This window comes from Thunnus albacares, chromosome 22 (genome assembly GCF_914725855.1).
Source record: "Thunnus albacares chromosome 22, fThuAlb1.1, whole genome shotgun sequence".
Classification (NCBI taxonomy): Eukaryota; Metazoa; Chordata; class Actinopteri; order Scombriformes; family Scombridae; genus Thunnus; species Thunnus albacares.
In genome coordinates this window covers 6,377,107-6,394,926 of record NC_058127.1, presented here as the reverse complement: position 1 = coordinate 6,394,926, position 17,820 = coordinate 6,377,107, and the positions used below count along the sequence as shown (strand labels likewise).

Sequence of the window (17,820 nt, the reverse complement as noted above, 5' to 3'; positions counted from 1 at the left end):
AAGAGGGGCTTTCTGTGGGGGCCCGACACACACACACACACACACACACACACACACACACACACATAACAGTACACGAAAGCATATGTGCACACACACCTGAACATTCTCAACCCTAATAGCCAGATACAGAGATGGATATAAGGTCGCTAAAGCTGATTATGGTTGTAGGTTGAAGCCCGGTGTTGCTAAGCAACCACGCTACTTAAGTGCCTTTGAGCAAGTCAAGGAAACCCACTACCTGCCTGCTGCTCTGTGCATGACCTCTGACCTCCCTGAGGAGGCAAAAGGAAGGCGGGTTTCCCTACTGAGATCAAGTGATGAAGCATCATGTTACAAAGTCGCTGCTATGAATGAAATCTGAAATCTAAAAGTGATTAAACATCTTTTATTTTAAAAAGAAGAAGACTATTTTAAGTCTATCTAAAAGATAATAAGTGCACAAAAGTCTCAGAAGTACTCTCCGTACGGTAGCTCTGTCAGGAGAAAAAAAATCAGATGTCAGACAGGAAATGATGCATTCATTTGGATAAAACAGAAGAAGAAGAAAGAAGAAGAAAATTAGTGTGATCATCATCACTGAGCATAAAACAAACGAAGAAGAAAATGCCACCCACAGAGAAGAAAAACCTCAAAAAAAAAAAAAAAAAAGGAGGTATGATCCTGCCCACATTTATTGATCGACAAAACCTTGACGAATAATTAACTTCACTTAACGTATTGACCCGCTGCGAGTATTGATCTCACCGTCTCGTTCAAGGGCGCTACTTCAGCAGGACATGTGATCGCTTGTTTGACCTTCTGGCTGTTATGGGAAACAAATTAACATCCTTTTGATTACAGAAAGATAAAGAGACAGATAGAAGGACAGACAGTGAAGGAAATTAGAAAGCGGGCAGAGAGGTCAGCTGGCTGGGTTTCAAAGCTTATGTAGGCGTGTGTGTGTGTGTGTTTGGGGAGGGGAGGGGGGGGCGAGATTGGCAGCACTTCCTCCTGTTTTCTGGGTAATAAAACTAAGTCAATAGACAGAAGTGAAACAACATCAACTGCGAGGAAGAATGAACGACTGGCTTACCGTCTGACCCACTGGACCAGAACTGCTCTGTGCGTTTATATGTGTGTGTGTGTGTGTGTGTGTGTCTACCCCTCCTTGTGGTTTTCATACGGAAAAACAATCTTCACACAGCACATTAGCCTTCGGTGGATCAACAGAGCCAGCCAGTTTCCATATAACCCCGTGTTAAGCTAGGAAACTAACTCCCTCAAAGAGCCACAGCGGCCTGGTTTTCCACTACAGGCCAACCAGGGCCAAACGAGGCCAGCCAGGGCTTTACACATCATCCTGGTCCGAAAACAACATCAAACATACTTATTTCTGCTGTGAACAAACAGATTTTTATCGCTTTGGTTTGGTTTGTTTATGAGGTCCTTGCACAGTCTGGAGCTGGAGACCGCTGTCGCTGTTTTCGCACTTTCGCCTGAAGTTTCTATGCACAAGTTCAAAAGCTACACGTCAGCCGTCGAGTCTTATATTTGTAAAGGCGGATGGGTGCACCAGTATCAAGGAAATAACAGAGGCAGTGCAAACATCACACACCACAAGGCATCATACAGTTTCCTAACGAACTATTCTGCATGTGAGAAATACATTTAAGTGCATTTGAGTTTAACAAATCTCTTATCAAAGCTTTATCTCCTCTCTTTCAGTTGTTATCTTTTAGCTTGAGGTTTAATTACTGAATGCAAAATGTTTCAACTTGCACACCATAAAGTCTTAATAACAGGTGTGTAGCACAAATGTTTCTGCACCAACACAGGTGATTTTAAAGTCTTCCTACACTTAAAAATGTGTTTAACTTATTCTTACTTCACTGCAGCCTTCACATTCACCTGCTGAAAGAGGAAAGTTTCCTGAAATCTGAGTTTAAGACATGTACTTGTGAGTCTGATTTATGACAACCAGTTTGGAGCCAATCGTGGTCCAGTGTGCGACTTGCACATGTATGATGCGGAAATTTGGAACCTCTTGACATGAACAATATTTGCATTTTTCGTAGATTCTGGGATTTTTAAAGGATTTTAACAAGATAATTGAATGTTTTTTGTGTGGGACCCTGACTAAAAGCTGGGTTAATTACACCTTTATCATCCCAATTAGTACATGGAGTCTGGTGCCATCATGTTGTAACAGCAAAGCTTCACACTCCTTTAACCTGACCAGAAGAAGTAGTCAGAATAACTTAAAACACCTGCACAGGACCTTTAAAATCGGATAAATCTATTTAGATTGTTTTAGATCCAGTTTTTCAGTTTTCAGCATGCAAATAAAACAAAACCAAAAGGTCAAAGCTGTAACGTTTCAAAGCAAATTCAACCTTTCTGAGCTAACTATGCAATTAAGGACCTGCAACAGTATAAACTGATAAAAAATAACAGTCATTGTGCAGTAATAAATGTGCTGAGATGGTCTTCAGAAAGCCCCACCTGACCTTCAGGGGAAAAACGCGCCTTTATACTGAAATAACACCAGGAGAATCCCATATACACACACATGCAACTACACACTATTGACAGTGGCAGCCAGTTCTCTATTTTCACCCCTCTGACATACCTCTGCCTTTTCTATTCCTTCACAGCTCAAATTCCCTTTTCTCTCTCTCTCTTTCTCCTTCTCTCTCTCTCTCTTTTCTTTCCTTCTCCTGTCGGCTCCACATTTTCCTTTCCCCCTTGTTTTTTCTCTTCTTTTTTTTTTGGAACCATCCTTCAATCCCTAAAAATTTAGGAGTGGGAGAAATAGAGGGAAGGAAAAGAGAGGAGTGAGACAGAGAGAGAGGGGGGAGGTGGGGGGAGAGATTGGGAAAGGAATGAAAAAAAAAGAGACGTGGAGAGATTGAAATTGACCTCTATCTCAATTTATGTGTCACATTTAACTTGACATCTTCTTGACAAGCTGCTTGTCTGACACTGAATCCAACTTTTCTGTTTTTTTCTTGCTCTGATACTCAGAAAAATAAATGATAGGTATCATCAAAGTTGCACTTAAGTAGTTTAGAGGTGAAATCAGCATCACCTCCTTCTAACTAACACTCTCTCACTTTCTTTTTTTTTGGAGGATGATGGTGGAAGATGCACTCTTATATGTGTGCTGTATATGAGGTTCGTTGTCTGTCTCCTGTGCTTCTGCTCATCACCAGTAGAGGGCACTGCCAATTCTAACTGAGCCGAGGGCCCCTGTTCTGTCTCTCTCTCATCTTTGCTTTTTTTTTTTTTTCTTCTCATTTTGATGAGTGTCAGTGGTCAGTTTTTTATTGTTAATAGAAAAAGATGAACGCATTGTGAGTCACAGTAGAGATTCAACACACACACACACACAACCACAAACCATGCATGATGCATCACTGTTGCCTTAAGAAAACCGACTAGATTTTTGGCCATTGATGAAAATATTAAGTGCAAAGTCAAGGTATTATACTGCATAAAGAGAAAAGTCAAGTTTTCCTTCAGTAAACAGTCAGAAAGTGTAAGATGTACAGTGTTTTTAAGAGTACTGTAGGGTAGATTAAACTACAGTAATGCCTCATATTCTGTGAGCTCATAAAACTTTATTCTGCAGAGTAACTGCAGATGTTTTTAGCTGAGTAAAAAGTTGAATATTTCTATATAAAAGTCTCACAAAATGGAAATTCTCAAATTAAGTGCCAGTACCTGAGAGCTGCACTCCAGTTATTATACTTTGTACCTCTGGGATCTTATTCAATTAAATAAAAACTGCATGTTCTTCGAGCTAAAATTTGAAGAACAGATTGAAATAGTTACAACAAATAAGTTACACTATGTCTCTGTTTCCGGTTTTGATTATTTAAACATGGTTTAGGGTTAAACAAAAGCTGATGTAATGTGATTTATCCTCCTAACTTCACCTGACTGCTCAAAACCTTCGCATCTAAAAGCTTCGCCATCCTTTCTCAGATCCAAAGTGACGACAGACGCGGGGGGAAAGACATATGGCGCGCTTGTCTCCTGCTTGACTAAAAGAGAAGAGAGAAAATTTTTAAAAAAGGATGTGATGAAGGGGCAGGGAGAGACGGGAAGAGGTGGGAGTAAAGAGAGAGAGGGAGAGAGAGAGAGAGGGAAGGAGGGGAAAGGGGAAAGGAGGGCAGAGAGAAGAATAAAGGAGTCTTTACATGTCTGTGGAACCAGCAGCTCGCAGCACTTTCACATAATTTAAGACATATGGACGTTATTAGGACGACCGTGTCTGTGTGTGTGTTGGTGACTATATCACTGTGTGTAAGAGTCTGGGAGTGTGTGTGTGTGTGTGACAGTGTGTGTGTGTGTGTGTGTGTGTCTTTAAGCCTGTGTCTTTGCGCTGCAGGCTACAGAAGACAGTCACGTTTTTGTGGTGCAGCAAAATGACTGTTGTACTGAACAATCCCCCCCCCCCCCCGCCACCGCCGCCGCCTCCTCCACCACCCCCGTCCTGTGTGGAACTTGGAACGTCCCAGAGTGACACTGCATAAAAAACTGTGTTTGATTGGCAGCCAGGCTGTGTAGGGAGATACCATGTGTGTGTGTGTGTGTGTGTGTGTGTGTGTCTGACCTGTAGTTACCTTTTTGGAGACTTGGCCTCCCGTCGGCCTGCACACACACATCGACTGACTGACTCACTGGCCCTAAAGTAGCTCAACCCTGCAGCTCCGTGTCTATGTATGAGTGTGTAAGTCAAACCTGCCAACACTCCCATTTTTCCCTGGGTTTCTCCTGTATTTCGAGACCATCTCTCGCAGCGGCGCCCACCCGTTCTGTCGTTTCTCACGGGAAATTCCCGTAATTTGCACGGCTCTCAAACTTCATTATGAATAATCGTCATGCACGGATCCATAAGTTTTGTAAGTGTGTATGTTTGACGTTACCAGAGTTGCCAGATCATCTATGAAACACAATCTACACACACACACAGTCTATGCTCTACATACAATTTCAACCCATTTGTCACCGCAACCTGGCAACCCACAACCCCCGATTCAAAGGGTGTGTGTGTACGCAGACAGGCGGGCCAGCTAACTTAGCTGTTGTCAAAATGTCAAGACAGGATGGAGGTCCACCTAAAAAATCCAAATCCAAATTTGAGATATGCAAAGGTAGCAAGTGTGTGTGTGTGTGTGTGTGTGTATGAACAGGCAAAGTAATCACCTAAATTGACCAATTATGCGTAATCCAGCGTAGACAGGTTAAATAGCTAAATTCACAACGTTACACAACCTCTTTTAGCTTAACAAATGTTTTTGCCCAATCACTTTTCAGTCTCTCTTCAGCGTGGGTTTGTGGGTTGCTCTTTTAGATCCACTGAAGATTTCCTGGTGATTCTCAAACATATTTGTGTAATTCATAAATTTTGTGGCGAGTGATTAACAAATTGGCAAACGAAATTGGCTCGGTGACAGATTTAATAAATGGTTTCGGGTTAGAGTTATGCAGAAACCATCAAAGTGAACAACTGATTGATTGGTAACTGATTATATAATCAAGGAACTGAGTGACCCAGCCAATTGACCGAATGATTTACTGATAAGGAAAACCCATAAAAACGAATGAATGACTGCAGTATGTAACCAGCTAAATTTGTAACAGACTTTAAAACAACTGCATAAAACATATTCACACGTGTAATTGACTAAATAACTAAATAAATGAGTAGTTAACTAAGTAATCAATCAAATGACAAAGGAATGACTTGGCGTAATCAACTTGACTAAATACCCTACTTAAACAAATAAGGCATAGGCATCCTTTTCTGGGCCAATCTGCAACCTTGCTTTATCCTGTTACCATAGCAACCCCCGTGGGACAATCAATATAACTTTGACAGCACTGGAAGACTTTGTGAAGTTGAATCATTCTCCCAAGTTTCATCCAAATCCGATAAACGGTCCTGGATAGCAGATGAACGGATGATGATTGATCGATCGTACGTCGACAGTTCACTAACTAAACCGACTTCCTAACTAACAGAAGAAGTCGTGACAGCCTTGTGTTCCTTCTCAGACTGTTTTGAGGTCAGATAGTGTGCATAATCCCCTGTGGTCAGGGTTGGAGAGCAGGTCATGTAAGCTGATCCGTGACCAGCGGCCCCAGGGTGCGGCAGCAGAGGAAATGTAGCGCTGCTAACGTCTTAGAGCGCTCTGTGATCTGCACTAACCACTCCCTAACACACACACACACACACACACACATATATATACCCATACAGTGCATACACGTAATTCACACATGCACACTTTCATGCACACAGCACCAGCTCAGTAGACTATTGTTCATTCATTCTGAGGGCGACAGAGGGAGGGAAGCAGGGTTTGGAGGAATGAGGAGAGAGAGAGAGAGAGAGAGAGAGAGAGAGAGAGGGAAGAGGGCAATGGAGGAGAAAGAAAATGAAAGGAAAACGAGGTAGAGGACAAAATAAGAGCATGAGTGCCCGACTGATGGTTTGGTGGCTGAAACATGGACCTCAGGAACCACATGTACTGGCCTGGGCACAAGTCCCACTAGAAGCGCCTTTCTTCCCTCTCAGCCTCCATTCTGTCTCAATGAAAAGAAGCAGGAACACTTTGTCTTTATAACACTGTTACTTCTGTGTGTTAACATATGGAAAATGTATTCCAAATACACATATATATGTATCGATCCAGTACCAACACACTATGATATATATATTGTGTGGTTGTGATTTTTTGAGGGTTCATTGTGGACAGATGCTATAAAGTGGTACCAAGAAGTCATTTTGAAACATCCTATGATAGTGACTATAATCGTTGATTGTATAGTTTCTGCAGTGCTCAAAAGTAGAAGGAAAGTCATGAAAAGAACCCACGACCATGAAATATGTTGAGACAAACCACAGATTATATGCAATTACCAATTTGTGCAGGTTAGATAATAAAAAGGAGTATATAAAAACATAAAAATAACTTGAAAGCAAACCATAGTGAATGGACTCCACTTATATAGCGTCCTTCTAGTCTTCCGACCACTCAAAGCGCTCTACACTACATGCACTTTGAGTGGCAGAGGCTGCCATGCAAGGTGCCAACCTGCTCATCAGGAGGAGTTTCTAATGTTTATTCACACACACATCAATGGCAAAGCCTTTCGGGAAGAATTTGGGGTTCAGTACGTTCCCAAGGACACTTTGCCTTGCGGCCTGGAGAAGCTGGAGATCGAACCGCTGATCTTCCGATTAGTGGACGACCTGCTCTACCTCTGAGCCACGGCCACCGCACAGTACAAAGAAACTATTGTATAGGCAAAACAAATCTGGATGCGTTTGTTCAACCCACATCTTAATTGGCATTTCCAACACAATTGCAAGGCTCTTAAAGTCAACTGAATTAGAGTATTGACCGTCCGCTGACAGAAGTATTCATCTCTAATATAAAATTTGCCTGTTCAAATGTTCCATTCCCATTTCATTGAGCAGAAAATGCAAACCACGTGTACCAGTCGCCCCAACTTGCTCGACAATGTGCTGCATTGGCTTCCTGCGATTACTGGGGACAACATTTCAGATAAAATAAAACCTGAATTTAATAAGCTGAAGGATTTCACAGCTTTTTATGGCTTGAGAAACTCTCGTGAACATTGAACTCTCGAAAACTTTTCTAAAAAAAAAAACACAATTGTTCCTGTTTGTCTGTTAAAGTCGACATTTCTAAGAGTTTTAAACCCATTTAGCAGCAATATGCTTCACTCTCTTCTGGTCTCTTGTACATTTAAACCAATACATTACTGTTTTAAAAGCTCTAAAGGTTAAACACACCAGAATGTTATTTATCCAAATAAACCTAAGTGTTAGTGACTGATTCATATTAATATAAAAGCCCTATTCTTAGTCCGGTCCGCTCTCTTTTCTCCTCTCCTCTCCAGTGTTCTCTACTTCTAAATCATTTCCAAAACTGTTTTAAGGGCAGTTTTGGAGGTTAAATCAGATGGAATGTTATTTGTCCAAACAACACTGACGACTGGTGACTGATTCATACTAAGAAATACTACAAGCAGCCAGGAAAGACTTAACTCTCGCCCCCCCCCCCCCCTCCTCCTCCTCTCTTGCTCTTTCTGTCTGTCATTCTAGTTCTGCTGACTACAGGGGAAAACCTCCACAATGTATAAGTCTCTGCTGTTAAAAAGTAAAGAAGGAGAGAGAGGGGGAGAGGGAAAGAAAGAGAGAGAGAAATTGGGGATGAATAAGGAATGAGTATCGCAGAAAATGAATAAGAATGAACACATGATGGAAAGTCTTGTCTGGGTATATTTCAAGAGAGAGAGAAGGGGATTAATGGATAGAAAATTTCTAGAGATATTACTGATTGAGAAAGAGAGCAGTAACATATAGAATAAACACAATGTTATGTTTTTAAAGTACAAAAACTACAGCAATATAAGAGTTTTTAGTGCCATCCATAGATAAAATGCCATTTTGGAGGGTTGTTCATCATTGATATGTACATTTGTCATATAAATTTGGTTGCAATTGCTCTCTAAGAGTTTGTCAAATGGACCATACTTACAAAAATTTAGATACCAGTTGCAGGAAAATGGTGTGACATCAAAGGACGTCTCTGTTTTTCAGTGTTACCCAAATATTTGTTGCACCAAATATGTGAGTGGTGAAAAAAATGAGGTTTTATGCAAACAAATCGAATTTGTGTAGGCAGGAATGTGTGTGACTTATATGGATATGCATTTATCATATAAATTTGGTTGCAATTGCTCTATTTGTCATATAAATGTGGTTGCAATTGCTCTCAGAGTTTGTCAAATGGACCATACTTACAAAAATTTAGATACCAGTTGCAGGAAAATGGTGTGACATCAAAAGACGTCTCTGTTTTTCAGTGTTACCCAAATATTTGTTGCACCAAATATGTGAGTGATGAGAAGAAATGAGGTTTTATGCAAACAAATCGAATGTGTGTAGGCAGGAATGTGTGCAAAAAGGTTAGATGCTTTGTAAATGGCTATATAGTGGTGTTATCCAAACCAAAAACTCATCAATTCCTCCTTGGCCAATGGCTGAACTTTCCACCAAATTCCACAGAGAGTTTTGAGATGTTCTGCAAACTAACAGATACAGAAGACGAACAAACAAGACAAATAATAACCCTCCCGGGTGAAGATAATAAATGTAAATATTAAAGCAGAATAAACTTGTTCTTCCTGTCATCATCTACTCACACACCCTGTCAGTGAGGATTTACCACGCTCAGAGGTTTCCTAAAGACATTCTGCTTGTGTGCGTGTTTGTACTACTGTAAGAAGGGTGGGGATTATAGTATACTGTATGTGTGCCTAATCAGTGCTTTTGTCCTCTGCTTTGACTTGTACCGGTTCAAACAAATGTCTCAATGCTTCCTGTCTGTGTTCCAAGTCTGATAATTTATGAGCATTTAATGAAAATCCTGGCTGATCTTTATCTGTGTCTCAATGGTTTGTGTCATGTGTAGTTTGTGTCATGTGTAGACAGGTGCATTCACATTCTGCATTTTTAATACAACTATATGCTATTTCTGTCTACCCAGGTGTTTGCCAAAGTGTTCAGCCACGAGGCCTTGGAGTCCTACCTCCCCAAAATCCAGCAGGTCATCCAGGAGAGCCTCCGAGTGTGGAGCTCCAACCCTGAGCCCATCAATGTCTACAGGTACATTGGGGGTCCTTGTGTAGAAATTGATTCTGAACAGGTAGAAACTTGTGATTAAAGAAGTAAAGTCATTGCTTTTGGGCACAAAAGGTATCATGTGCAAAATCATTGTCGGAACTGCTGGACAAGAACACAAAGAAAGGGTGTAAATGCAAGTGAAGACTCATCTTTAGTCAGGTATCACATTGCATTTTTAGACGAGGCGTGACTGATCGGATGCTGATTGGTTGTCTTTCCACAGGGAGAGCCAGAGATTGTCATTCACCATGGCGGTGAGGGTGCTGCTGGGCTTCAGGGTGTCAGAAGAGGAGATGAGGCATCTGTTCTCAACCTTCCAGGACTTTGTTAACAACCTCTTCAGCCTGCCCATAGACCTGCCATTTAGCGGCTACAGGAAGGTATGTATTGATCCTCTGTTCTGCTTTCCCGACAAACTTTCTCTCATTACTGTACAAAAGTAAATTTAACTTCTGTGTTGTCTTCCCACGGCAGGAAACACAACACATTTTGTATGTGCAGAGACATTAACCTGATTAAGAAATCTAAGCAAAGCGAGCAAAGCAAACACGAGCAACAGTTGTTGGCTACAATTGATTAACTTTCTTCTTTCGTGTGTGTTTTGCAGGGTATCCGTGCACGAGACACACTGCAGAAAAGCATAGAGAAAGCCATCAGGGAAAAGCCGCTGTGTACCCATGGGAAGGATTACAGCGACGCACTTGATGTCCTGATGGAGAGCGCCAAAGAGAACGGCACTGAGCTCACCATGCAAGAACTGAAGGTAACACATCTACGCACAAAAGTGACCTGAGTAGGGAGGAGAAGATGTGCAAACATATGCTGGAGAGGAGCCAGACGCACACAAGAACACACACAAACACATGTTAGAGCATTAACACGGTACAGATACACACCAACTCTGGTGCACACCGTATATGTGCAAACATACTCACAGTCCGACACACATAAATAAGAACACACTCGCTGTTTACTTAGTAAAGTGCTGCCAGAGGGAACCTGCCTGGCCTGAGTGAACACACACACACACACATATCAACAATCATCATAATTAGTCTCACAAATCATCTTCATCAGAAACAACACGTGTGACCTATGATACACATCTTTATCTAGAATGTGACGACAGGGATGCTAAGCTGATGCCTGTAGACAGATTGTATCAGTGAAATTCACACACTCATACACACGCTCATGGACGGGCACACCCTCTATTTACCTATTAAAGTAATTCTGAGGAATTCTGTGGAAACTCAACTCTCTCTGCTTCGCTCTCGTTCCTGTGGTTTCTGGGTTAAGTCCAGGGCCAAAAATAAGTCAACACCCCCCCCTGCTAGGGGTCTGAAAGAGGCCTCCTGTACACACACACTCACACACATATATAAATACACACACAAAGTGAACTGGGGAGCCCCTGTCGCAGAGGCCCAGGCCAAAGCACTCTCCTGCAGTTTTCTGACGCACGCATATATAACACATACACACACGTAGGTGGAGGCAGAGATGTGTTTTGACACAGATGATGGCAGATGAGGGGTTTATAATGAGTGTCGTGCAGCCCAGCCTCTGTGTTATTTATTCCACTACCTTAATAATGAACCTGGTACGGCAGGCTAAATGTTGTTATTGGATACGAACTTCATATTTCCAAACACACTACTTTTCAGGAACTAAAAACAACATACTTTTATTATGTATTGGCTTTAGACTTTTTTTTTGGCCGTACGTCGTTACGAAACAAATGGCAAGCTTGAGGTGCTGGTAGTGGATTCGTGCCCAAAGTATGGTTGAAGTCCCAGGTTGAGAGTTTTCTCACAATTTGGCTTAAAATCGTTAACCAAAAATATTTTGTATTTTAAAAAGAATAAATCAAAATACCGCTGCGGAGTTTATAACATGCAGGGTGAGAAAATATGCTTTCTACAGTAATAATTCTTGTATTTTGTATTGCCGCCGCCTCAAAAACAGTAATCATGGCTTTGATTCGGCATTTGGATAATATCCACCTTCACCCTTCGGTTCACAACACTATCATCTATATTTCCACTTTCTGGACCCTTCATTCAAGTGACAAGCAATTAGCCCATCAGGAGCTGACGGAGAATCCAGTTGGCTTGCCCACAAAGTAAAGGCAAATCAACTCGTATGCCCTCAGTATAGTCCTGCAGTCAGTTTGTGCTTGTGCTCATACTAGAATTATGCTTTATTTTCCATATCAGTGACTGGCTCTCCCCTCAGCTCTGGCCTACGTAGTAAGTAGTAATAGTGATGGGTGCGGAGTCTGTGTTTGGATGTTTTTTCTTTTATCTTTGAGGAAAAGAGCTTTAAAAACATTCTTGCATCAGAGAAGTATTGGGTTCACTGATAAAATGGTTCCCAACTTGGGACTTGGGAGCCCCCAACAGGTTGCACAACAAATCTGAGGGTTGAATCCAAAAAAACTTGTGTTACACAAACTTTTACTTATTTTTCTGTCTTTTATCATATCTTTTTATTTTGAAATATTGGAGGGTTTTACCTCTTTGGGAGTCTAGAGAATCACTCAGTTGAACTGGTCACAACCCTTAGACAAAGACATTTGTGACAAGAGGTCATAGGTAGACATTGCTCACCAGTGCACTGATATACCACTTCATCTCTCTATCATCCCACAGGAGTCGACCATCGAGCTGATCTTTGCCGCCTTCGCCACCACTGCCAGCGCCAGCACCTCCCTCATCATGCAGCTCCTCCGCCACCCTGCTGTGCTGGAGCGCCTCAGGGAGGAGCTGAGAGCCAGGGGCCTCCTCCATAACGGCTGCCTCTGCCCTGAAGGAGAGCTGAGGCTGGACACCATCGTCAGCCTCAAGTACCTGGACTGTGTCATCAAGGAGGTGCTGAGACTCTTTACGCCTGTCTCAGGGGCCTACCGGACCGCCATGCAGACCTTTGAGCTTGATGTGAGTGACCTAGTAATACTTCTTTGTGTCTCTTGTCATGTGTAAAACAATGCTTTGCAAAGGGCACATTTAGCATCTTTGCAATTTTTGTGCTCTGATTGGAGTTTTTAGTTTGGGCAAGAAAGAGCAATGCCAGTTGAACTCAACAAAAATCTGCCATTTCTGTTCTTTTCTAAAGAATGATAGTTCTGTTAATTAAGAGTTGAACACAATCCTATCAAACAACAGGAAGATCTGCCATCTTATGTTTAAAGAATAGGAGATCAGAAGTCAGAACATAGTCTACAAGAATTTTCTTAGAACTTACACAGAAGAAGAAGAGCCTAGACAGTCTGATCAAACTACAGGAAACTACTTCAAGACAAGGTTTTATGGACATATTTACAACGGACGAACTGCCATCCCAACTGATAGATAGATAGATTATGCCTGAAAGTGAAGAAAAGTCCACCGTGCATAGTCGGAGATACAAGAAATGGATGTTTTGCAACTTCCAAAATCTCTGGCCTTACAAGCTGATGTGTCAAAATGCGACAATTTTCTACTTGCAGTCATGATTTTACCCTTACAAACATGCTCACTGGTTGCATTTCTCTGTCTTTGGATCTCCAGGGAGTCCAGATTCCAAAGGGCTGGAGTGTGATGTACAGCATTCGGGACACTCACGACACCTCAGCTGTCTTCAAGGATGTGGACGCCTTCGACCCTGACCGCTTCAGCCAAGAGCGAGGTGAAGACAAAGAGGGACGCTTCCACTACCTGCCCTTTGGCGGTGGGGTCCGGTCTTGCCTGGGGAAGCAGCTCGCCACCCTCTTCCTCCGCATCCTGGCTATCGAGCTGGCAAGCACCAGCCGCTTCGAGCTGGCCACCCGGCAGTTCCCCCGCGTGGTCACAGTACCTGTGGTCCACCCGGTTGACGGGCTGAAGGTCAAGTTCTACGGCCTGGACTCCAACCAGAATGAGATCATGGCCAAGTCTGAAGAGCTGCTTGGAGCGACGGTTTGAAGGGCGGAAAGTTAACGAGTAGGGGGGGTGAGTGATTGAAGAAGATTGAAGGAAGGAAAGAAGGAATTTCAGAGTTATTTTTTCTTCTCCACCTTTGCTCTGCCAAGTTGAAGGTTCCTTTTCAGACTAAAAGAAAAGTAGAAGTCTTCGCCTCTTGTTACAACTGATGATGTTTGGGACTTTCCTCCAAGAAAGGAAGAAGCTGCCAAAAAAAAAAAGTTCTTAATTATGCTCTATTCTCTGTATTTTTTTAAAGAAATATACAAACAAAATGTATGTACAAAAAAGCTATGTAATATAATTTGAAAGAGAATGTGGGTAGTGCACAATGGGAGAAAGAGAAGTATGGTGGTACTTTTGGTGAAATGAAGTGTTGACATTAGAAAAGTAAAAGTAAAGACGGTTGTGGAGGGAAGGCGAGATGGATGAAACAGGGTATAGGATGAAAGAATATGATATTTTAGCATTTTGCTTGTGCTTAATCAAAATCAATGAACCATTTCAGTTGTCTACCAGGGTAAAAGAGATGGATATATAGTTGTAAGACTGCAGGTTTTAGATTTACTGGTCCAAGCTGGTAAATCTGGGGCTAGCATTCTTCACAGTGCCACCCAGATGCAACTCATGTTTTCTGCTTATTTGAAAAAGATTTGAAAGAATGACAGAAATCAGTGGTGGCTTTTTTTTTTTCAGGTGTTTTTCGTCAAAGGTTCATCAAAATTCAAATTGTTTACTAGCTTACAGATGTAGTCAAAAGGATCATAGCACAATGGGTAGCAGGTTGTGACACGAATAGATAATGCTGCTGAGCTTGTCAGATTGGCTCCGCACCATATCTTCAAGCTATCATGATGCAGTAAATACTTTGACCAGTTTAAATTTGTACTGCTAATTGTGGTCAAGTATCAATTCAGGCAGTGAAGGAAAGGGCTGAAAATGAGGGATGTAGCTCTGATGGGGAAGATGTACTGGCTTGATATTTTAAAGGGAAGAACACATAACATTTTGAAGTGATGTAAATGGGCAATTTGTTTTATTTCCTACTTGACCTGCTGTTTTTTTTTTGTTTTTTTTTCTCGTGAAGAGGCCTCTACACTTGATGATCCTCACTGATTTTCAACACAACAGTAGAATAAGCTTCAGCTCTCAAATTACCAACATTATAAGAAAACAATATAAAGGACATAACAGGTGAGAGTCACAGAGTTTTTATTCTAGCAATCTTAGTGCTTGAGTGAAAGAAGAGTGCAGTTTACATCCAGTAACTCTTCAAGATATTTCTTTAGGAGGTAAATCCTTGATGGAAGATCAGTACCATCATTATAGCTTTTTCATTATTCAAACTGACAGTCTATTCTTTTTTTTGGGTTCCAGTTTATAAACGAACTGGAAGCAATCAATAGAAACTGCACTCACAAGACAAAGAAACTGCAAAAAAACTTATTCCTAGCTTTCCTTATGATCTGTATGTCCGCTGAAAACTTTGCATCACTCTCCTCTTCGTCGAAGTTGCCCACTTGCATTGACTCAAAATGTTGCCCATATACAGCATAGCATATCCCAGTAAACTTGATGGTATGTGTAAACTCAGGTGCAGAGTAGACATTGTGGTGAATAACAAATAAGCCTTTTGCTTTTTGATATTTAACTTTGAACATAAAAAAGCTGCACATAAAAAAGACTATCACTTAACTCACTGTTGAAGTTTCAGAGCTGGACCGATTACTCTTTGAAAAGCTGTCGATTGCTCTGCTTTCTGTTCACATTAACAAAATGATATCAGGGGTTTCCAGTAGCTCTCACTTGACGTATTACCTTCTGCAACCATTTTGTATCCCCCACCCCCCCCCCAAGGAAGCAATTTCGGTGAAATTAAACAATAAGAATTCCCAATTGGCTTCACACAAGATTAAAGAAATTAAATCCAGGTCAAACAGTAATGAGGTCCAGGTCTACTTTGTAAACTCTTTGAACCTGTGCTTTGATACATAAACTACACTTCCAAGTTGCATTGAGATTGTACCTCTACGTCAGACGGCGACTTTGTCCCGCGACGAGGACACGTTAGAGAACTTGCTCTCACAAAGTGGCGCAACTTCCTGAGCTGGAGGAGGAGAAAAGACAGAGGGGATAAGGTGGAGGTGGAGAAGACCTACATAAATGCTGCTTGAGTGTTGCTTTGTTATTCTGTGTTTATTTGTGTGCCGTTTTTTTTTTTTTGTTTTGTTTTGTTTTTTTTTTTATTTTCCCATCTCCTTGGGGCAGCCATTTTGAATTCTGTGGGGAAGGTGATGTTCTGTCTTGCTGCTCCTCCAATCAACGCTAAGAATGCAAAACAAAATAAATTCCATGGTTTAAGCAACTTTATTAGCTGAAAGAGATTTATTGTTCGAGGTGATTGCACAATCAGAACTCTCAGAGCTTTTGTGTTTAATGATCGGAGAGGAAGTGTTTTTGAAAATTTTCCATACATGGAAAGCTTCTACAACGGAACTCTGGGACTTGCTGACGGAACTCTGGGACATTCCAGAACCCTCAAACGGAGTTCTAAGAACCGAAGCCTGAGAGAGAAGGACCAATGAGGTTTCAGGAGACCAATGAGGTTGTCCAATAGCATTCCAGATGGACTCTGCCTGTGCCAGACATTGTTCACTCTTTCTACCAACCACACCACTGATTTCTTCATGATAAAAAGATATGAAAATACATTTTTTTTGCTGCTTTTCTTGTGTACATTTTCTAATTGAGAGTTCTAGATTGCAACAATAGTTTGTATCGAGTGAGATTTGCTATTTCTTATATATATAAATATATATATAAATATTTTAATTAGCTAAATTATACATATATATATATATATGTAATTTAGCTAATTAAAATATTTGCATTGTGTGAAAGCAAAAAGAGCGTTAATAGGTTATAGTGTATATTAATTTGTACAATATTCCTTTCTTTAGCAAGCCATGGGGAAAATCAGCTATTTACGTCTACTAATAACCTAATATTAATGTTACTGTACGATTAATATTGTTGTTATAAGATATCTGAAATGCTATTTTTTATTCTATTACAGATTTAGAGTTTTTAGCCTAAATGAGAAGGTCTTTGGTAAATATTGGATGTATTTAGAATGTTATGTATTTCAGTTATATTGTAAACAGTGTTTAAAATGTTAATATTGTTGATTGATTACTGTAATAATTATTATTTGTTTTGTTATTCAGACTTATTATCACTGCATTTTATTTGATATTAATTATGGAAAACAGAAAGCACTTGCGAGGTATGTCTATTTTTTAAGTGCCATGCGACTACACTTCCCCTTCCTCTCACCTGATGGTTTCTCCAAACCTGTCTTATGTCATTCTGTACATAATATTTTTATTTCTTTTTACAGGAAAAAAATGTTCATTTAGTTTAAATATGAATGTCTTGTTCTACTTTCTTCCTTTCCTTTTTTGTTACCGTGATTGTTAAATGTACTCCTGTAATAAACTATAAAGTAAAAAAGATATCTGAATAGTGAATTGTTTTTATTCCCCTTCATCTCGTTAGGTAAAGGGAAAACGGCTAGAGTTTTTTATGTTTTTAATGTATAAAACATTTCTAAAATCTCCACCCATCCTGCCTTTACATAACAAGGTTTTGCTAACTTTTCTTCTTTGAAAGAAAGTGAGTTTTTACGGCTGCGCATAAACCCTGGAGAAAATAAAACTGACTTTGCTACATCTGTAAAACAGCTTTACAACAGGAGATTGTTTCAAAGAGCATCAACCATTAGAAACATAGATTCTACACTCAGCATGTGTCAGATCTGTTGAGATTTTATTCTGATAAAAAAATAAAAACACATAAAGGTGTCAATACTCCTAAGACAGAGAGGATCCAGATATTCAAACCACTTCCACAACCGTTCCAACATACATAGATACAAAAGTGTGAATTCAACTTTGTGTGTGTGTGTGTGTTTTTTTTAAAACTACATGAAACAACAAGCACATGCACATCCAGCTTGCAAATCAAACAGATGGCAAGCAGCCTGTGTGTGCTAACAAGTTTGGAAAGCACTAACATATAAATCAAAATGGTCAGAAAACCTGTTGATGTGGGAGAAGGGAGACCAGGTGTCTGATGTCTGTTTAAAGTAACTGTTAATAGCAGCAAACG

At 40.7% G+C, this 17,820-nt stretch overlaps 1 protein-coding gene across 1 annotated transcript in view; it reads left to right on the top strand.

The window, feature by feature from the left end:
- The window catches only part of LOC122973759 (cytochrome P450 26B1), a 38,940-nt gene extending 21,805 nt beyond the window's left edge, over window positions 1-17,135 (top strand). Inside the window, exons 3-7 of the mRNA XM_044341490.1 lie at window positions 9,573-9,691; window positions 9,933-10,089; window positions 10,317-10,472; window positions 12,364-12,648; window positions 13,261-17,135. Coding sequence (XP_044197425.1) covers window positions 9,573-9,691; window positions 9,933-10,089; window positions 10,317-10,472; window positions 12,364-12,648; window positions 13,261-13,653 — 1,110 coding nt within the window. The 3' untranslated portion in view covers window positions 13,654-17,135. The remainder of the gene's footprint in view (window positions 1-9,572; window positions 9,692-9,932; window positions 10,090-10,316; window positions 10,473-12,363; window positions 12,649-13,260) is intronic.
- Window positions 17,136-17,820: the final 685 nt, after the last annotated feature.